Source organism: Antechinus flavipes, chromosome 3, assembly GCF_016432865.1.
Source record: "Antechinus flavipes isolate AdamAnt ecotype Samford, QLD, Australia chromosome 3, AdamAnt_v2, whole genome shotgun sequence".
Classification (NCBI taxonomy): domain Eukaryota; kingdom Metazoa; phylum Chordata; class Mammalia; order Dasyuromorphia; family Dasyuridae; genus Antechinus; species Antechinus flavipes.
Window position 1 is genome coordinate 584,308,161 of NC_067400.1, and position 21,895 is coordinate 584,330,055.

At 43.8% G+C, this 21,895-nt stretch overlaps 1 protein-coding gene across 11 annotated transcripts in view; it reads left to right on the forward strand.

Annotated features, from left to right (window-relative positions):
- EIF4G3 (eukaryotic translation initiation factor 4 gamma 3) overlaps window positions 1–21,895 on the forward strand; it is a 386,518-nt gene that overhangs the window by 352,640 nt on the left and 11,983 nt on the right. For all 11 annotated transcript variants that reach the window (XM_051988328.1, XM_051988325.1, XM_051988326.1 and 8 more), the window contains 10 exons: window positions 1,150–1,282; window positions 1,937–2,031; window positions 3,742–3,835; window positions 5,154–5,271; window positions 6,696–6,916; window positions 8,535–8,650; window positions 9,269–9,441; window positions 16,194–16,319; window positions 17,612–17,693; window positions 21,581–21,679. In XM_051988328.1, coding sequence (XP_051844288.1) covers window positions 1,150–1,282; window positions 1,937–2,031; window positions 3,742–3,835; window positions 5,154–5,271; window positions 6,696–6,916; window positions 8,535–8,650; window positions 9,269–9,441; window positions 16,194–16,319; window positions 17,612–17,693; window positions 21,581–21,679 — 1,257 coding nt within the window. The remainder of the gene's footprint in view (window positions 1–1,149; window positions 1,283–1,936; window positions 2,032–3,741; window positions 3,836–5,153; window positions 5,272–6,695; window positions 6,917–8,534; window positions 8,651–9,268; window positions 9,442–16,193; window positions 16,320–17,611; window positions 17,694–21,580; window positions 21,680–21,895) is intronic.

A 21,895-nucleotide genomic window follows, 5' to 3' on the forward strand; every position in this document is an offset into this window, starting at 1 on the left:
AAGACACTTAACCCCAATTGCTTCTCAAAACAAAACAAAACAAAGATCAGGAATAGAACGTATTAGTTTAAAAAAAAATTAAGATCTCAGACAAAGTTATAGATTTAATCAAGAGAAAAAGGGAAAACTCAGCCATTTTAATCAGTACTGTTTTAAACTATTTAAACATATTAAAAATATTTAAAACAATTTAGACAATTGAGGGTGGAATATTGCTGTGATGTAGGAAATGATGTGTTGATGGATTTAGAAAAATATGGAAAGACTTATAAAGAGAACTGTTGTCCTTCAGAGAAACAACAAACAAGCATAGTATGGTCTTAAATAGATGCACATGAATATATATATATATATATATATATATATATATATATATAGTTGTAGATATCTGTGTTTTTGTGTGTGTATGTGTGAATACATATATGGGGGGAGAGGGGGGGAGAATGTACAAATTTGGTTGTTTCCTGTCATGGTGCTGGTATTCCAGCTGGTATGTTCAGGTTTCATAGCAATGAGATCAGCACGACGTTAGAATTAATTGTATGGTATGGGAAGACACTGGCACAGGACCATCTAGCATGTCGTGCCCGCATCAGAGCTTTGCCCTATGAACAAAGCAGAACTAGCTCAGACGAAATGTGAGATGCTCAAAGTTAGAGAAGCCCCCAAATGTTCACAAGGGCTATTTGCGTCTGACCTGTGGCAGAGCTCTCTGAGCTTGTGTAGGTCTGATTAACCACAGTTAGACTCATAGTACTATGACTCTAGTCATAGTAGACTCTATGTCTACTGGACTGTAACATAATGATGTCTTTTTGGTCCTATTTGAGTGAAGGACAACCACCCTATATGTGTACACACACACACACACACACACACACACGCGCGCGCGCGTGCGCGCTTACTGAAGTTTTCTTGGTAGGGGGGATGGGAAAAGGGAATAAAGTAGAAAGCACACAGCAGAGAATAAAAGAAAATTTACAAGCCTGCAAAGAAAAGCTGTGAACACATGAAATGAAATTTATTGCTTCATATTTCAACCCCTCATGTTCTATGCACATAGCAGTGCTTTTTTCCTTTTTCTATTTTATTTTAATAAAACAAAAGCAATAAAAAGGCTTACATTCTTCCCCTTTCCTCATTTCACAGTGCAATTGGGTGTCCCGAAGGGCAGATCAAGGCCCCAAAACTATTGAACAGATTCACAAAGAGGCCAAAATTGAAGAGCAGGAAGAACAAAGAAAGGTGCAGCAGCTGATGACCAAAGAGAAAAGACGACCAGGTACTGTTGACTGGGAGAGGATATCCCAGCATGGGAGGGAGGCTTGAGAGAGAGAGTCGGGTCAGCTTTTTGTTTGGGACAGAAGTGGGTGCACAGGCCCTGAGAGGACTGGTTTGAATATATGAATTAAATAGATTGATATCATCTAATAATCTAGCATAGTTCTGAAGAAAATACACAGACCACGCATAGTCTCTGTGAGCATTGCATTGGTGAGAACCTGAGACTTTGGAGTTTAGTGACTGACTCTGAGCCTGTGCTGCTCCTCCACGGTGGTCTTTAATTTCTTCTTTAAAATAAGGCTTGAGCCACTCCTTGCAGGACCTTTCTTGAAAGTAACAGGTGCTCATTTGGGGGACATTTGGTCTTGGTGTTGATTGTGAGTCCAGATGACCTCCATCCTGGGCTGGGGGCCCTGGTAGATAAGCTCCCCTGCACTTCTGTCTCAGTGCTAAACCCTCAGTGAGTCTTCATAAGGCTGAACTCCATCTTGTTTGTAAAGTGCTTTGTAATTCCCCGTAAGGCATTTTCATTGCCCAAAGTTTGTAAGTCAGCCATTTAGTTGACTAACCTTTGTTCAGTCCCCTCCCCCTCTCCCCTGGAGCTTCATCACAGTGCTCTGGTAGGAGATGACTCACTGTCCCTGTTTTGTAGGTGTTCAAAGAGTGGATGACGGTGGGTGGAACACTGTGCAGGGGGCCAAGAACAGCCGTGTGCTGGACCCCTCCAAATTCCTCAAAATCACTAAGGTGAGCCTCATGCCTTTAATGGTATTGAATGCCCCTTGTTTATTTGCATGACCTTGGTAGAGAGAGAGCCTGCAGCCCCACCCCTGTCACCATCCAGCTCTGCGATTCCAGATGAGGCACTAGACCTCTCAGTGGTCCAACATCCAAGTAGGAAAAGTCACGATGCATTCAGAACAGACTGGACCTGAGTCCCAGCTCTGACATCACTAGCCATGTAGCTTAAAGCCTCTTTGAACCCCAGTTTTTTCATCTGTAACATGGAGACCTTATACTACTATCTGAAAAGTGCTGTGAAGAAAATGCTTTGAGAATTGCCATGCCATGAGGGTGCCATGGATAGATGTATCCAAATAGATGACTCCATCATACATGGGGATGAGCAGGAATCACCATCTGGCTTCGCCAGGACAGTGGAGCTCCCACTCAGAGCCCAATACGCCTGGTCTGAGGTGCCTGACTTTGGCCCCTTTGGACAGTGGCTTTTAAGAAATCCAGTTTAGGGGCAAGTCATAGCGCAGTGGAGAGATCATAGCTTGGAGTCAGGAGGGTCTAAATTCATATCTAGCCTTAGACACTTAAATACCAGTGGGGGATGCTGGGCAAGTCACTTTACCCTGATTGCCTCAGCAAAGGAAAAGAAAGAAATCCGGGCTCTTTCCATGGCATGCTGAGGCATTAGAAGACTTTATAGGGTGTTGAAAACATTTTCTGAACTTTAAAACTAAGTAACATATGCAAATATAGTCCTAAAAATAAAGTGAGGAGGGCAAAGGGGTCCAAGGACTTGTGAGTACATGTTAAAATATTTTTCCTTTAGTGAAATTTGCTATTGACTTGAGAAAAGTAGCATTAGTAGTCAGCCATAGGTGGGGGACGCAACAAGGAGTCAGGGACAGTCCTCTGGCATGGGGTCTGGGGATCTGGGAGCCTGGGGTCTGATGCTTGGCAACTGTATATCCATGGGCCCAGTCACCTTCCTTGTTTGAGCCCCAGTATACCCCTCTGAAATGCAGGGTCATGGAGAAGGCCTTGTGTGGAGGTAAAGCCCCAGGGTAGAGCACGGATGTACCCAGAGGGTGGGCAGCTGCTCAGACAGGCACCCTGCTAAGAAAGAGTTGTGGGTTAGAGGCCATAGAGTTCACATTTTGCCCCTGACTCCTTGTAGGACCTTAGGAAGTCCTTTCCCCTCTGTGAGCCTTAGTTTCCTCATCTGTAAGATGATGGGCTTTGGACCCTGTAACCTGTGATGCCATGATACGAATGTGAGTGACAGTAATCACCACGGTCACGCGTTTTGTAGTCTGAGACTGGATGCTCCAGTGCATTCAGAGCTCTAGCCATGAGAGGGTGAGAGAGGGCACTCTTGGGCTGTTGTCTCCAGGGTGCCCATGCTTGTCCTTCCCTGCTCATTGCATGTTCACTCTCCCCTCACACAGAATGCTGCTTAACTGTCTTTACCTGGTGTTTTGGGCGACTTCTATTTTTGTCTTCTCTGTTTCTTGTCTTACAACCCTGTGGAGTAGTAGCTAACATGTGTTCATTTGGGAGAGAACTTGGTATGGTCTTCATTATGGTTTATTTAATAGCCTTCATTTAAGGCTGGGGAACGGGGTATTGTAAGTAGGCTCCCCTGCACCTCGATCTCAAGATTTAGCACCTTGACCACAGGTTGGATGCTGCCCATATCAACTAAGCTCCCTTATGTTCCAGCCCACAATAGATGAGAAGATTCAACTTGTGCCTAAAGCCCAGTTGGGCAGCTGGGGAAAAGGCAGCAGCGGGGGAGCAAAAGCGAGCGAGACGGGTAAGTGTAGGAACTTAGGAGGGATTCTCAATCACTTTCTCTGCAATCAGTGATTCTCAGGAGTCATAATCAGTAACTCCTCTTGGACTGCTTTCAGGGTTGGTAGAGGAGTTTGTCACCAAATTGTGGGAATTGTCCCACCCCCTGCCTTACATTTCAGTCCCATAGTCTTAGGCCCCATTTCTTCCCTTCAATCCTCACTAGTTATTACAACCCTTCTCCCATTCTGTGGTGTTTTGTTTTGCCACCCATCTTTAACCAGCACAACCATGTCCTTTCCACCACTCTTATCGACATCTGAGGAACAGGGGTCTAGTTAGCATCATCTGACCCTTTGATGCCTTAATGGGAATGAAATTGAGACCTGCTTTGGACAGCATTATAGAATTAATACTTCTCAAGCCCTTGGCTTTATTTTCAGCATTTCCTAAAATCTCTCTCCATCTCTCTCCATCTGTTTTTGTCTCTCTCTGTCTCTTTCCATCTCTTTCCTTCTTACTCCCTTCTCTCTGTGTCTTTGTCTGTCTCTGTCTGTGTCTCTCTTCCCTCCCACCTTCCTTTCTTCCCTCTCCTTCCTCTCTCTGTCTCTTTTTTCCTCCCTCCCTCTGTGTGTGTGTGTGTGTCTCTCTCTCTCTCTCTCTCTCTCTCTCTCTCTCTCTCTATCTATCTATGTATCCTCTGTCTCTTTTTCTCCCTTCCTCCCTCTCTCCCTCCCTCTTTTACACACATCTCACCTATGCATTCTTCAGAACTTACAGCTCAAGTGCTTCTTCTCCAGAAAGCCTTCCATGATCCCTCCCTCTCATTTGAAATATTTCTGTCAGTCTGTCTCATAGTTTCTATATTATTATGAAGAAGGGAAGGAAAATAAGCATTTCTATAGAGCATTCTACACGCCAGGCACTGCTAAGTGCTTTTTTAGTTTTACAAATATTAATTTGATCGTGCTTTTATTGTGCATCTATATGCCACATTTTATAGTTATTAAATATTTGTGTATGTGACATAATTTTCTTTCTTTTCAATGAGATTCTAGACCCCACAAGAATAGGAACCATTTGTAAGCCCTCCTTGTGCTCACTTGGCATGTCATTTCTTTCATAGAGAGCTACTTTGGGAATAATTGGTTGGGGAAGAAACCTTCTTAGAAGACCTGGGATATTTAAAGCCTTTTTTTTCCAAAGGGGAAATCAATTGGTCTTCTCCAGTCATATTTAAAATATTTATTAGTTCTTATGATGATTGTAGAGGTGTCCCTCTTCCCCTTATCTGCATTCCTTCTGATGTCTCTTTTTTCTCAATCTTCTGCCATTTCCAGACTCCTTACGATCAGGTGCCACTAGTTTGAACAGATTTTCCGCGCTGCAGCCTCCAGTGTCATCTGTCTCTGCTTCATCCACCCCTCTGGAGTTTGATTCTCGCCGGGCCTTAACCAGGTAAGAGGGACTGTCCTATCCTCTCCAGGTTCTGAGTGTGCAGTCAGGGAGATGTCAATCTCTGCAGCAACAAAGTGATTGCAGCCCTTGTTGGTCATGGGACCTTTTCCTGGCTACTTGCTTATCATAGCTTCTTCCCTTGATTTCTCAAGACTCCCCTACGCTGGGAAACCCAGGCTAGACCCTGACTAGGGGTAGAGGGGTCCAGAAAGAAAATGTTTCCAAGATTTCATCCCCAAGACAGGGTCTGCAGGGAGAAAAGAAACCTTTCTAGGGTCCCCCACATATACAACTTTGCTTTCTTAGATTCCATGTAGTCACACTTAGGAGTTCAAGTTAATCCCCTTCTGAGTCCATGTCCAGTTTGCTTCCCTGCTCAGTTTCACACGAGAATCTTTTAGCTTCTCTTGAAGCTTGACTTTTCAGGCATTCAGGCAGTAATGTCTTCTCTGGCCAGCATTACCTGAAATTCAGCATACTGGCATTTTCCCCAGTTACATTTGACCATTTGGAATAGTAATCTTTCTAAAATGCATTCTGGGAGGTCCTATCTTTTTAAAGAGAATATCGTAAATTTAATTCAGATTTCATAACTTAGATTTGTCACTGAGTATTAGCTGTGGTGTGCGCTCTGCGTGTCTTGTCTGCCATCCAGCAGGCCCCCGTGGGTTGTGAGTTCTGTCGAGGCCTTGTGGCTGCTTTCGATCGGTTTTGTAACTAGTGTCCCGTGAGCAGCCAGCCTGGGGATCATAATTTCTCACTTTTCTTGGTCTGGCCATCTAAAGCAGCCCTCTTCATTCTGTTCTAACTTGGTCCTTCTAATGTGCTGTGGTTTTCGGAAACGAGATTACAAAATCAAGAATCTGTCTTGTTTAAAAAAAAAAAAAAGAGTATATGGCTTCTGTCAGAGCCTTTGAGAATCTTCTCTGAGTAAAGTAAGTAGTAGAAGGGCAGTGTTTCCTTTGCTCAAAGGAACATTTTTTTCTTAAATGACTAACTATGTTTCTCATGGGGAAGTCACTAGGCTTTAGTTCTCTGACTAGTCATCTCCTAACTAGCCCACAAATTACTGTCTTTTTTAAGGCCGTTTTAAGTTTTAAACATTGGGACAAGTAAAAAATATTTTTATTATGATGAGCATCTCTTTATCCCTTAGGAAAACAAAATTGTTCTATCTTAATCAAACCTGTGGTACTTAATTACTTCATGTATTGGAAGGCTATAAAGATTATTGTGCTTTGAGCTTCATTTATTTGGAAATCATTCAGGAAAAGTCTTGAATGTGGGTCTGAGAATTAGTACTTACTCTGTAGCCTAGTTGTGGAGGATCAGAATTATTCGGTAGCTGAAAAGCGAGGTCATTCTTGCGCTTGTAAAGTTGGGCGTGAGCTTCCTTTTGAAGGAGTGTTGTTTTGTGTTGGAAGTCGAGGCAGCATGGGCAGGGAGAAGAATGACAAGCCGCTAGCTTCTTCCACACCTCGCCCCAACACCTTCCTGCGGGGCAGCAGCAGCAAAGATCTCTTAGACAATCAGTCCCAAGAAGAACAGCGACGAGAGATGCTCGAGACCGTGAAGCAGCTGACAGGGGGCATGGACATGGACAGGAGCAGTACGGAGGCGGACCGCAGCAAGCCGAGGGAGACTGGTGAGCTAGGGGGCTTGGTCTGTGCGGTGGAGACAGGGGCAGGCTCTCAGAGCCGGGGGCCATCCCGACAGGGCTGGTGGGGGAGAAGCTCTGGGGGGACCCAGAGATCAGAGGACACACCCCAGGCAGGGCTGCGGTGCTGAGGGCCTTCAGCCACAGGTCATCGGCCCACTCTGACTGTCCAACATTAGACTCCTGAGTCCCCCTGCTCTTTTCCCAAATGTTTCAGTGCGCCATGAAGCTACTTTGCCACCCAATAATCTCCCTGTACTGCTGCCCTCTGCTCACCTATGCGGTGTAAGTGTGCCCTGTCCTGCACCACAAGGTGAACTAAGAGCGGGTGGCAGATTGAAGTTCCTATTCCCCTTTGTCTGAAGTTATTGTCTTTAGCCTTTTTAGACATGTGTAATATATGTATGTATTTGAAGGGGCTATTCCAGGACTATTCCAGGTAATATAAGTAACAGTATTTATACTTCGATGTTTTTACCTGCAATCTCTAAAATAGTCACTTTACTTGGCAACTGTGATGGGAACACTTATGGGGATTCAAAGGCGAGTGGAATTTGTCTCCCTGTTGGGGACATTGCTTCTAGCGTAAGACAAAATTGGCCTTCCTAATAGTAGTAGCCTCCATTGCTCAGTGTGGGGTGGAGGTCTAGAAGAAAAATGCATTGCACAAGGTGTCATAATCTATACTTGGATGTATGAGTTTAAATGTTATTAAGAGGTGGTTTGGAAGTACCCGTGGCTAGATTATTGAAATTTTAAAAGTGTTTAAGGAGCTTATTAATCCATCATATGAAGCGTTCTTTGGTCCCACCATTTATTTTTACTAATCTCAGGTCACATAGTGATGTTATTTGGTTTTATGAATTATCTAATTTGAAGTAAAAGTGGTAGGTTGTCATATAATTGTAAGAACTAATAATGAGGGAAGCCATAGGTGGGGGAGGTGAAGGTAAAGTAGCGACAGTTAAAGGTACCAGTCCTTATTAGGTGCTGGAAAGGAAACAGAGAAATGCTATTCTTTTTTCCTTTGCCCTGTTAACTACTTGGATGGCTTGTGCTCTATGGACATGGCTTTGTGCCCCTCAGGGCTACTTAAGAGACCCCATAACTATGGCTTCTTACAGTTTTCTCTACCCTCAGGATTTTTTCCCATATTGTCACTTTCTCTGGAGCATAAAAGTCTTTTGATCTGTAGCCTGTATTTCTGAGACTTAAGATGATTTGGAAGAAGACTTTCAAGCTCCAAAGAATGTGGTTTACCCTTTCCTTTGGTCTTTTGAAAACTAATTTTTCCCCTCAATATTTTGTCATCAGGGTACTTTTTATGTCTCCCTTTGCCTGTGTAATGGCCATTCTTGCAAACTTCTATATTCCTTGTTTCTTAGATTGTTAACTAGTGAAAAAATATATAGTGAAAACAAGACATTAAATAGCAAGAGCTTATCTTACTACTTCTTTTCTTTTTTGTAGTAGCCTGAAGCTTCTTAACAAGGATTAATACTTACCCAGAATTTAAAGTGTGTATGAGCATTAATGGTAATAAGGACAAAAGGATACAACAATGCCCTTTCTCACTTGTCTCACTATCTTTTTTCCTTACCACCAGCTAAACCAGATGTTGCCACAGCTCCAATTCCTGAAAAACCTATGCTGTCAGAGGAGGAAATGGAGAGAAAGTCTAAATCTATTATTGATGAATTCCTACACATTAATGATTTCAAGGTAAATGAAATAAATAGGCAGGATGCTACATGTGATAGGAGTCATTTTAAAATGAGGAATCTTGTGCTAGGAGATCTATAAGATCCTTTGTTACCTTGCTCTGGATTTACAAAATCATTAAATATCTAACAGGGTCTTGGTCCACTACCCATTTTACTGAACTTTCTGTTTTGCTAAATAAGTCAGATGGGGAGAGTGAATTACGATCGTTTAATCTAGGCAGGATTGGAGGGATCAAACAAGGCGAGAGGTACCTTAGGTATTACCATCACTATGTATTAGTATACCCATACATATGTGAGTTTTTAATCAAACAGCATGAGTTCACTTGCATTCCTCAGCAAAGACAGAAGAAAGGCTAACACGTGCCATTAATAAAATTCTAAAAGACAATCCTCTCCTTACAGACACTTTCAGAAAGATTAGAGAATGCACAAACCAGATGCCATGAAATGAATAGTGGCATTTGTCATTTAATGGGCCCCACGCCAGTGAGCCTGTTTTATGATGCTTTTTGTGTCCTTGCCATTAATGTCATACCTTCCTTTATTTGGCCCTCTCTGCTTGATACTGTCCCAATTATTGAAGTAATTACGCCACTTTCTGTTATTTGAACAGGAAGCCATGCAGTGTGTAGAGGAGTTAAATGCACAGAACCTATTGCCTATTTTTGTGCGAGTGGGAGTGGAGTCTACCCTGGAAAGGAGTCAGATCACCAGGGACCACATGGGCCAGTTACTACACCAGCTGGTGCAATCAGAAAAACTCAGCAAACAGGACTTCTTCAAAGGGTTGGTATCCTCCTCAAGGACAGCCCTCAGTTATCAGACTCTTGGGCGATGGTGAATTGTAAAATTATGTTTCCTGTCTGTGACTCTTCTCTCTTTTCAGCTTCTTCCATGGACAGAAATATCCAATGTCCACTGGGCTGTGCTTTGACAACAATTTGCTGATTGTACGGATTCTTTGAGGAGGTGTCTAGTGAGATGTGGAAAGGTTGAAAATGCAAATGATAAATTTAGCTGAATAGATTTTATTTGCAAGTGCTGATCTGATTACCCAAGTGAATGCCTACTGCAATCCCATCTCCTTGTTGTAGGCATCAAGGCAACAAGCATTGATTAATGCCTACTGTGTGCCAGGCACTGTGCTAAGTGCTAGAAATACAAATACTTCCTGTGTGTTGAAGGGAACAACTTCCCTAATTCGAGTGTGTTTACTGTTTTGCTGCATTCTTACCTTAGGTAGTTTGGGGATGTATAAGAGGGTCAATTTGTCAGAGACACCCCAAATAAGAGCTTATCAACTCAGTTCAAAAAAACTACTGCATGAATATCTGAGGTTTCTATTCTGGGCAGGTATTGACATAAAAATGTTTTGTATCTCACTGCTTCCAAAAAATTCTGACCTTTATGCCCATTGTAGTTCCATGGCAGTTCCATAGAATCCATTCCAGGTTTGCTTCATTGTGGTTCCTGCCAGCATCTCGTCCAATGAAGTTCCAACTGTCACTGGTATTCAACACTCAGTTTTTCTCGAATCCTGCCGTCCAAGCTTGCCATTAGCTCTGGCATCTCAGGTCTCCCAGCCAGTGCCTGACGTGGAAATATCCTCACACACAGTGGCATTGAGAGACTAAGATTAAACACACAGGGAAAATTATTCGTAGGACTATGTTGAAGAAGGCCTCAAGGTACTGGGAAACATCTCCCTGCTAGTATAATCAGAAGAGTTGGCTCCCAGCAATGACCTGGAGTCTGGTGAAGTTGACTTGTGCCTATTGAATTTAACAAGGAAATTTGGCACAAATCTCTGTGGTGATCATCGATAAAGGCCATGATGATGGTACCATACATGACCCAGTTCCAAGTCATTGAGATTATATGGCTTATTTCCATGACCTACCCAAGGAAAAGACGGGCAAATACACCATCTCAACGGACAAACTCAACTCAGCTCTCATCTATTCTCTAGCAGCACCAAAATTCAGGGGGCTCTGGCTGGCTCTATTTGCTTTGATCTGATATTGACACCCAGGAATTTGGATCAGCTGGGGCATTGGGTATACCAATTCATGTTACTCAGCCTCTCACATTGCTACGTATCAGGATAACAAGGCACCTTACCAGTGAATGCTATGGAATCTGAAATGGGGGGGAAATGCTGGATTACACAGTGCCTTACCATCCTCACTCTGTCTCCCCATCACTCCCAGAAGTTTGTCTACATCTGGCATGGGGCCAGGAGATCTATTCCAATCCAGAGCCATTCCAGGAGGTCTGGCCCGGCTGTGGGTCATTCTTGGCTGAGAGGACTCCTGAGAGGCTGGGTTGCTTCCTGGGACACATCAGAAATTCAGGTATGCTCTAGTGCAAACCCTAGACCAAAGCGGATCCCCCAGAAGGCACATTCTAACAAGGGGGACCTTGTTAGACAACAGTTGGGGTGTGTGAGCCTTAACTTTTCACTTGAATTAGCCCTAGGAGCTTCTCTAACCTGATGATGGAGATAGGATCAGAGGTGTTTATAAGCAAGGGCTGTTTCAGCCCCAGACTAGATCTTTCCTTGAGACAGACTAGCATAGATCCGTAACTTAATGGGCAGATATCATCTCTACCATGTTTTGAAAGGGAAACGGTGGCTGCACCTTTGTTGAGGATGAGATTTTGCTCCATTTGAAAAGGAGACAGGTGCTTGTGCTCACAAACCCCACTCCTTCATCCATCTCTCTACCTGTCTAATCAGTAGTGGAGCCTGGGCCCTACCAGCACAAGAACTACAGCATTAAACTGCTCAGACAGAAAATTAGAAAGTACAGACAGATCCAAAGAAACACATGGTGTGTCTGTTTAGGCCATAGGAACAGAGTGCCATGGACACCCAGGGAAGTTCTTTTAGCAGATGAGCCAGCCATAGACCTTCCTTTTTCCCCATGGAATTTCTGGTCCCCTCCAGAGAAGCCATTAAATTTCTTGCCACAGAAGTGTCTTTGGACCAGGCATTGCCACCAGATTTAGTTTTTTGTGACTCAAGTCACCAAAGAACATCCCTTCTGAACCTTTTCCTGGATGCTGGAAGAACACTCCTTGGCTGCCTTGTCATGGGGGCAACCCTGGTCAGCAGCCATCTTCTCAATTTTTCCAACTTTCCCAAGCTGGGTGAGACGGTGCTGATCATCTGGAGAAGAGGGGTCTCTGGGCTGCTTTCCAGGCTTCTCAAGGCCCAGCATCTACTCTGTTGCTTCCCCACCAAGCCTTGCAACCATATATTGGGAATGTGTAAAACATGCCATATGAGTGTTTCAGCTCTGTGTAGTCTGCTGTTCTTTAGGGTGTGTCAGTTCTGAGTCTAATGTGCATTTTTGGTAAACCATTTGGCTCCCCTTGAGTGTCCAACTCCATGTCATCTGAACAGCTTCTGCGTGGTGGGAATTACATCGAGAGAATGAGTGAAGGTGAGAGAGAGTTGTAACACTCTTGACAGCCGTTTTTTAAAAATCAGGCTTGCAAACAATTCTTTCTGATTAGATATATGATAAAGTCTGTTACATATTTACAGAATAGTTTTCTGAATATGATGTTCCCATGTTACTCAGGATCCTAAAATTACCTTTGACAGTGTGGTATATATGGACTTCATCTCAGGAGATGGGTTCATTATTTCTGCTGTTTTGTCTATCTTAAACTCCCTTTTCAGTGGAACCCCTTCTTGATGCACATGATATTCTTGCCTTTTGTGGGGAACAGTTTTCATCAGTATTTCTATAAGACACTTAAGCTTTGTGTTCTCGTGCAATGGCCAGTCTTGATTTCAGTACTCTGTGGGGCTCAACCAAAAAGGATGTGGATTGAGAAGCAGGTGTGTTCCACATCATGTCTGTCCTACAATTAATTTTCTTCCTTGTATCTCTCATTAGATAGTCCAGTCTCATTTGAACATTTGGAAGGGTCTGATTTCCACAGCCTTCTGTGCCTCCTCTACCTGTACAAGGCTTGCGTTCCTAAGCCCTCCATCAGGCTCTGCTCTGTCTGCTGTTTCCAGGCTTCTCAAGGCCCAGCATCTACTCAGTTGCTTTCCCACCAAGCCTTGTAACCATGTATTGGGAATGTGTAAAACATGCCATATGAGTGTTTTGGCTCTGTGCAGTCTGCTGTTCTTTAGGGTGTGTCAGTTCTGAGTCTAATGTGCATTTTTGGTAAACCATTTGGCTCTCCTTGAGTGTCCAATTCCATGTCATCTGAACAGCTTCTGCGTGGTGGGAATTACATCGAGAGAATGAGTGAAGGTGAGAGCCTCTGGTGCTTCCTCCCTCAGGGAGGGTCCATGACCTCTTCAAGCCAGCTGCTGCTTTTCTACATAAGAGAATGCTTCCCCTTTGGTAGTTCTGTAGGACAACTTGCTTCCCATCTTTTCCTTAGTTATCCCCTTTCCCTAGTTTCTACAGGGTGAAATGATTCCATCTCTGCACAGTGTCAAAAGAAAGCATTCGTTGCCAACCTCAGCTCCTGACTTGGGGTGGCAGGAAGAACCCACTGCGTCAGAAGAGACCGGAGTTTGGATCCTGGTTCTGCCGATTCCTAGTGGACCGTAGGATGGCCACTTCCCTTCTCTGGGCCTCTGATTCCTCATCTATAAAATGAAACTATTGGATTCGATGATCTCTAAATCTCTTGAGATGGGATTCTTCCTTGCTGAATGACAGACACTCAGTTCAGCACACCTTTCCTGAGAATCTGCAGTATATCCTGAACTGTTGTGAGCACCATGGGGGACACAAAGAAGAATTAGATGAGGTCCCTGCCCTCGTGGAGGGAGCCGTTTTGATAACCTCCGTCGTGTTCTGGAGTTAGACCATGGTATTATGCCATGATACAGTAGCATGGATGGCTTTTTGCTGTATACCTGGATACATGAAGAAGATAGGGACCAATATGCTATACATGTTGAGGTCTTAAAAGTAATTGACACCCTTAGCAGATGTTGGATCTTTTACCTGGCTGCCAAGAAAGCACACTTTCCATCAGCTTACTGTCATCCAAGAAAGTCTTCTCCATGAGCCATTTTAGAGTGAATTAGACCCTGTACATGCCTGTGACTTCCAAGTGTGCTTGTATAAGGATCATCTACCCCTGCCCTTGGAGAGCTCATAGTCTGGAGGGTTGAGGGAAGGGGAAAGTGATGGAGGGAGGGGATATCAACATCTGCTGATAACATTTGTTACACACACACTCACACGCACACGGTGTAATAAGGGTGTAAGGTATGTGAACCAAGGTTCGCTTGAATGCTGAGAGGGAAAAAGTTACAAGGGATAGATAGTTATATGAACAACCAGTCCTGGTGCTGGGTTTGGAAGGTAAGTTGGATTTTAACAAGTGGATGGGGACAGGAAGGGCATCCCCCAGATGAATATTATCAAAGGTGGTAACCTGTGTGTATCAGGGAGTGAAGAAAAGAAACAGCAGATTTGCTACCTCAGCCCCATCCTGCCCACCTGGATTAAGGGCTTTCACTTGTTGCTGAGCTCTTTACACAAATATCCCGTCCACTTTTGTGACTCTCCGTCTTGCATTCATGGAGCCCTTAGAGTAGTTCTACCATTGCCTCAGGTCATAGACAAGCACCTTTGAGCTTGCTTCACTTTGTTAAGCAATGCCAGCCCTGGTCATTCTGCCCTGATTTTTGCTAATGCCATCCCATTGGAGTTCTTTGGCAGTAAAGAGCATTTCAATTCAAATGAGGTTGGTTGTTTTTTAGGACCTCACTGTGAATGATCTTATTAGAGCTTCCAGGGGATAGTAGAGGGCAGTGAGTGAGACCTGCTCATAAGGAGAAAAATGTGGCCTGCCAACCACGACTGGATTAAGCTCACCAGGTGGGAGAGCTGCAGAGCTGGGAGCGAGCCTCCTGCGGCGAGGGCCAGCATTTTGGTCCCCGTGTCCTCCAGCTTCCTTGTGCCTCCCTGGGCAGCATGTGGTGCAGGTCCTGGTACTCAGGGACAGCTAGGAGCCAGCATGCCATCTAGACCTTCCATTTGGTTGAAGGAAGGATGTCACCAAGGTGACTTTTAGACTCCATTTTCTACTCAAGATCATAAGATCTGAGATCTTCACAGCGGTATTAGAGATGCTGGCTCGCTCAATGCCTAGGGAGGGCACTGGCTTACTGGCCAGCAGTTTGGCACGGGGGTATTCTCCAGGCCACAAGCCTCAGGTCGATACTTTGTGCAGGACCTTGAGGATCACCTCTGGTCAGCGTGAGTGTTAATTGGCACAGACCACAAAGCCTTCAGTGCCTTAACAGAAGCAACCTTCCCAAGGCGCCAGAGCTAAAAAAAAAAGTTCCCTGCAGCCAAACTGCCAATGACCTTCTTACGATTTAACAGGTGCCATCATTGGCCTGGCCATTACTAATACCAGGCCATTATTCAGAACCTTTCCAGCTTGCTTAAAGACTCCAAGGCTTATTTTGATGGCAGAATTATAGAACTTGAGCCACGTTGTCCCCTTCAGGATAACAGCCCCTAGGCAGGCACTGCCTCTGCAAAGCGGCTTCCACCTTATGCTTGTGGATTGTAGGCCAGCCCTCAGCATGCTAGAGAGCCTTGAAAGCTCCCTGATTTCTTTCTGTTGAGGCTCACAACTTACTGAGTTGGTAGAAAAGTACAAGACGTCCAAAAATGTTTTCTTTTGCCAGATTCTGGCTTCCCTGTTATGCTTAAACTGCATAGAACATTTCAGTAGCCCAGATGTATGAGGCATATAATGACCATCAGTTTGGAAAAGGGTACCTGCATTTCACAAAACACTTGATTTCTTGAGTCTTTTACTTTGTGCTCATTTACTGACATTTCCAGCTCTGAAAATAAGTAAAAGAGCTTTAAACTGTGAGGCAGGAGATCAGAGGGGGAGCTGCTTCCCTTTTTGGATTGTTGATCCTTCTATATGAGATTATGAGGAAAACACAGTAGGAACTTAAACTATCAATTATTGACACCGATGAAAGTAAAGTCTTTATTTAAATAGTAGCTTTCTGCAAATAGCTTGATATTTTAAAATTCTAATTAACTCTTCAAAACTTTTTGTATCTAATTTCCATTAAGTTATTTTATTATAATAACTTTTGTTTTTATATCACCTTTCTTTCTAAGTTAACCTCCTCCATTCCCAAATCCTACCCATTACTTATAATATTTTTTAAAAGAGGGTCAAAAAACACAGTTGAATTAAACCAATAATATAAATATATCTGATAGGTTTGCAGTCTTCCACATCCACAATCAGCAAAGATTTAAAGGAGGTGTTTTTTCTCAATTCTTTTCTACTCTATGAAATTATAGCTCCTTGGGGGGGGGGGGCAGGCATTCATCCTGCCTTTTCTTTCCTTTCTATCTTGTCTATATATACAGTGTGAACATAAAAAATAATGAATATGATATCTGCTGGTCACCATTGCTTTAGTGTGTTAATAATTTGGAGGATAAAGAGAATATCTTGCATTGGAATTAATGTTTGCATGTCACTGTCTTCTTTCTCTCTGGCAGGTTTTCAGATACCTTGGAATTGGCAGATGACATGGCCATCGATATTCCCCATATTTGGTTGTACCTTGCTGAGCTGGTGACCCCCATGTTAAAAGAAGGAGGAATCTCTATGAGAGAACTTATCACGTAGGTCCCTCAGGTCTCTGGGATATTACATAAACTTAGCTGACTTGGGAGTGATCAACTTGCCCACGCCAGGTTAAACATGGCATTAAAACATGCCGTCAATATCACTAATTATTAACTTTTATTATTAGGGCAAAGGATAACTGATCTGTCCACAGTGACACAGTGTCAAAACAAGTCCCTTAACTTGAGTCCTCTGACTTTAAATCCAGTGCTCTTTCTCATACAGTACACTGCCCCACAGGAGATGCTTCAAAGGTCCATCTTTCTTAAAACTTCCTCACTTAAAAATTGCCCCTTTTCTTCCAATATGTGTCTCTGTTCCCTCAGCTCCCTGAGCTCTTGTGTTGTGCATAACCATCAATAGGCTGGAAGATCAGATGTTTGCCAGTATAGTTCAAGTTGGTTGAGAGTAGGCAAAGGCCCCGTTCTTTCTCATCTGCTTCCTAAAAATGCTGCTGCAATTTCCATAATCCCTCATAGGTTTCAGTTTTGTTAACTTCATTACTGGGTGGTCAGGTGGTACTTTGCTTTGAAAGAAGTAGAGAATGCAAATGGAGGATCAGAGAAGGTAGTGCTTGATCCAGCTTTATTGACCCTGAAGTTAAATGGCTTTGGAGAAAGACTCAATATAGTGCATATTTATGAAGTTGGATGTCACAGGGGATGGAGCACTGGCCCTGGAGTCAGGAGGTCCTGAGTTTAAATGCAGCCTCAGATACTTTCACATTTCCTAGCTGTGTGAGCCTGGACAAGGCACTTAATCCCAATTATCTCACCAAAATATTCAAAAATGGTGCGTGGGGGTGTGTATTTGTGAAGTCCCTTCTGTAGACAGAGCTGAAAGCTCCACTGGGCATTGAGACATTTTTTAGGTCCCTACCTTCCCAACAGTTTGTCATCTAATAGGGGGAAGATGTGGCCATATGCAGCTATAATACAATATTGCATGATAAAGGCATCACAGGTTTACAAAAGAAAGTGCTATGTGAGGTTTGAAGGCAATTCCTGGGCATTAGGAAGAGGCTTCTAAGCACTTTAACTTAAAAATTTCTCTTTAAGTGTCTCCATTTAGACATTAAAATGTCCAGGGTAAAACCAGAAGTCTGGGAACAATACCAGCCCCTGAAATACTTAGCAGGAGATGTGCGTGGCACTCTCTGCTCATCCCTGTTCTGCCAGCTGTGCCTTCTTTTCTCATTGCACAAAAGGATTTGATCAGAAATGTTTATTGTGCATGGCTGACACACCACTCTGTGAATGTGACCATTGTTTTGTGTGCTCTGTTACAGAGAATTTAGCAAACCTTTACTTCCTGTGGGAAGAGCCGGGGTCTTGCTTTCTGAAATATTGCACCTTCTATGCAAACAAATGGTGAGTGTTCGCACTTGTGTCAGGTTCAAAAGGGCCTGAGAAAGGGGATGATAAGCTTTAGTTGGGAGACTAGCTTGCCCATAAAGCAAGAACAGTCTGGAAGTCTGGCTTTATGGAGGGAGCAGTCAAAAGGAGAAGGATCTGCTGCAATTCCTCTTCTGAGCATTTAATGTCTGTTCCATGGAAACTGAACAAATATGCCTAATTTGACAACATTTTTGTGTGTCTCTGATCCAATCTTGAATCAAAAATTAACCTTAACTAAGTGTGCTTGTCTGAAGTCCCTTTGATAGATGCTGGGCAGATAAAAACAAAAAACCAGACAATCATCCTCCTTGAGTCATTTACTCTCTACTGAGGAGAGAGAATCGGCAGAAATAAGTCATGTGAGATGCCGTCAGGAAGGAGAAAGCGCTGACCACTGTGGGCATTGAGGTAGCACCTAAGCTGAGATGCAGAGAAGGCTAAGAATCCAAAGTTTTGAGAAAGAAGTGTGGTTTGGGCATAGGGGAACAGACTCGGCAAACAAGAGGAGGTGGAGATTCAAGAAATAGAATTGCAGTTTTCAATATGAGGGAAACATGGAATTTGTAAATCAGTAAACATTTACTAAGTAGCTACTGTGTAAGAGACACTGTACTCGGTGCTGAAAGTTCACGAAGAGGCAAAAGGCAATGCCTATCCCTAGGGAGCTTATGGTCTAATGGGGGAAACAACATGCAAACAAATATGTCACAAAACAAGCTACATACAAGAAAATAGGAGTTAATTGACAAAGGAAGTAGTAGTATCAAATAACTGGAAGCCTCCATAAGAACCAGCCTCAAATTTTTTTTTCCAGATTTCAGATTTCAGATTTCAGGAAGTGTCTTATTCTAGAGACAATATGAAACCGCTAAATAAATAGCTTTAGGAAGGAGAGTCATGTAGTCATGCCTGTAAGCGGTTGTATACATGATGGATTGGAAAGGGGAAAGCCTGGGTGGCAAGGAGACAACTGGAGGCTTTGGGAGTATTCAAGGTGAAAAGTCAGACACATCTAACCAAGAAGGGTTGTCTGAGAGCTGTCATAGAGGGAGGAACACGATGGGATGCACAGCTGGTTGGGTTCAGGGGTAAAGCAGAAGTCTTAAGGTACAGGTGTATGTGACAGGACAGGAGATAGGTACCCTCAAAAGACATAAGGAAGTTTGGAGCTGGGTGAATTTAGTGGGGAAAATGAGTCCCATGTTGAACACATTTGAGTTTGAGAGCCCAGTGGGACTTTGATATGTGAAGCTCTGTAGCAGGGGAGAAATGGGAGAGTTGAGAAAAGGGATTAAAGAAGGAAGAATCTGTGGAAAGGAGACTTCTGAACCCATGAGAAATAGTTGGATCACCACTGGAACATAAAGCAAGAAGAGTCCCCAAAACAGAGCCTTGGAAGGCCCTCCTGCTCAGGGGATGCGTGATGGATGGGAATCAACAGAGGAGCAGGTAAAAAAAAATAGAAGAAAGACAAGAGAAAGAAGTTACAGGGGAGGAAGGGAGCAGAGACCATCTTCGAAGAGCAGGGCAGAGCCATAGGGCCCCAGCCGCAGAGCACGGCTCTGAGGAGATGGCGGGGGCTGCCTGAGCTTTCCAGGAAGGGATGGCATCCCAGGTTAGGAATAGGGGACAGAGCAGGTGGCTGGGTCTGGAAGACTGGGACATGAGAGCACAGAGGATTGGGAGAGAAACTGGTCAGAGGAGAAAGCTTGTGAAAGAGACAGAGAGGAGTGGGGTCCAAGCCAGGACAGGCCACTGCTCCTTCAGAGAAAAAGGTGGAGGGAGGAGGGCACGGCCAGGGACTTTTCAGGATGGAGCATCCGATGGCGCCCTCCCACCTGGGCAGGTCAGAGTGTAGGAGGCTCGTCCCCACAGTGAGAGAGGGTCTGGGCCTGAAGCAGCCATTCCAGGAGGAATAAGAAGGTTGGGGCAATAGCATCAAAGAGTAGAGGACGAAAAAGGAGATACTGCCCTAAGGCCAAACCTGAAGGGGAAAAGACAGCTGTGCCTTAAGGCTTACCAAGAACTTGACATGCATGGCTTCCTCTGGTCTCCCAGCAGCTCTGCTCTGGCAGGGCCAAGGCAGACTGGGAAAATAGGAGGGAGGCATAAAGTCCTGGACAGGACAGGACTCAAAAGAGAGCCAGGAACTGGAGAGGGGGTGGGTGGAGAGGTGGAGGTAGGAAACCGGGGGGCTGGCGGCAGAGAACTCCAGATGGAAAAGGGCATCCTTTGGGGTTCAAGTGTCTCTCCCTGGGGACAGATGCAAAGAACAAAGGTACAGGTTGTGAAATGGAGGAAGCTGAGGCCAGAGGAATCGAGGCAACCTCAGCAAGATTATCTTCCACATTTGGGGGTGAACATTCAGTACATTTGTACATGGCTTACATGGATTTCTTCAGCTTCACTAGAAAGCACTTCTAATCTTAATGATTTAACCCTAAACTTAAGCACAGCCCTGTGAAATCATTCATATAGGGTACATTAACCCTGTTTTGCAGCCCAAGTGGTACAGTGACTCTCCCAGACACACTCAGTGACTAGGACTCGAGAGCCAGCATTACCAGGTCCCCAGCAGCCCTTCCTGGAAGCCTACTCCCAGTAAAATGGAAGTAGGAGACACATCCCCACTTCTTCTGATACTTCTGTATATGAGACAGGGTCTTTCATTAAGATGTTCTTCCCCACCCCTTAATGCACCTCACAGTAGGTTGTCTTCATGATCTGTCGTAGCTGAGAATTCATCCTCCAGGAGTGGCCAATTGGGGACAAGCCTCTCCTCAGTTGGGTTGGAGATTCTAATTATAGACCTACAGTTTGTCACCAGGCCCATCATGGAAACTTCCAACTGATCTAAACATAGCCAGATCATTTTCCCCTTCTCTCTAAAATAGATCATTATCACATTGAACAAGTTGCAATGCCCTTTCTCTTGACGTGAAGTTAATTTTCTTGGATTCATGGATTTCCCATTTCATAAAGGTCTATGCAGGCAAATGCTACAAGAAAAGATTGGTTTATAGATTAAAGGAATCATTGCTTGATGCTCTTTCTACAGAAGCTAGAGATAGCATGTCTGGCTTCTTGGGAGTGCTGTGAACGTGGTAAAAGTTTCATTTGTATTGCCGCCTGGTCTGAGAGCTGCGGTGGAATGCCTGACACTGTTTCTACCCTCCCGATCTCTAGTTCAGGTTAAGGCATTCCCTCTTTCATCACAGATCTCCATTGTGTGTGTTGTGATGCTTTATTTTTTCAGTTATTAGTAACAGAGTCCCATTCTTCCTTTTAGCTCAGCTTTGAATCATAACATCTCAGAGCTAGTTCATCTAGTTCCACCTTTCCTGCATTTTTTATGCTAGAAATATGTCTCATCCCTGGCTTATGGTCTTCAGTATTCAGAGTTGGAAACTTGGTGGTAGGCAGAATATGAGCTAATCAATCTAGGACCTGCATCTTTTATTAGCAGTCTGATTCTTAGTGATATATGAAGGACAATGATCGAACATTGGCGTTAATATCAAATGAAGATGTGGTTGCCAAATAGTAGCTTTATAATCTTAGATAAATCTCAGAATTTATGAGTATCCATGTCTGTGCATGTGCTTGTGTGTGAATATTAACCACCAGTTCACATGTACTATTTTATGGACAAATGTTTTAATATATGTAATGATCCTGTCAATGGACCCTAAGTCAGTGTTGTCATTGCATTTACCAGTAGGCACAGTTGTCACACTAGCATTCTAGAGTTTGACTGTTTGAGTTCATGTGACCAAGAGCTTGTTTTTATGTGAGAAGCAAATTGCCTTTTTGAATGTTTTATCCTCTCCTTCAGTAATGGACGTTTGTTTGTTATTTAGAGCCATAAGAAAGTGGGAGCCTTATGGAGGGAGGCCGGCCTCAGTTGGAAGGACTATTTGCCAGAAGGGGAAGATGTACATAACTTTCTCCTGGAGCAGGTGAGTAAGGAGTTTCCTGGTCCCACTGATGGCAGGCTATATAGATATTCATTAATCCTAGTTTGTAGTATCCTCTATGTGCCTAAATGGAAGGTGAAAGTGAGCCTGTCTCTCAGTCTTTAGAGTTAGACTGAAATGAACTATGGAAATTCTATGGAATCCTTTAAAGGTTTGTGGCAGTAAAAAATAAGGGCCGCTCCAAACTCAAACCTTTTG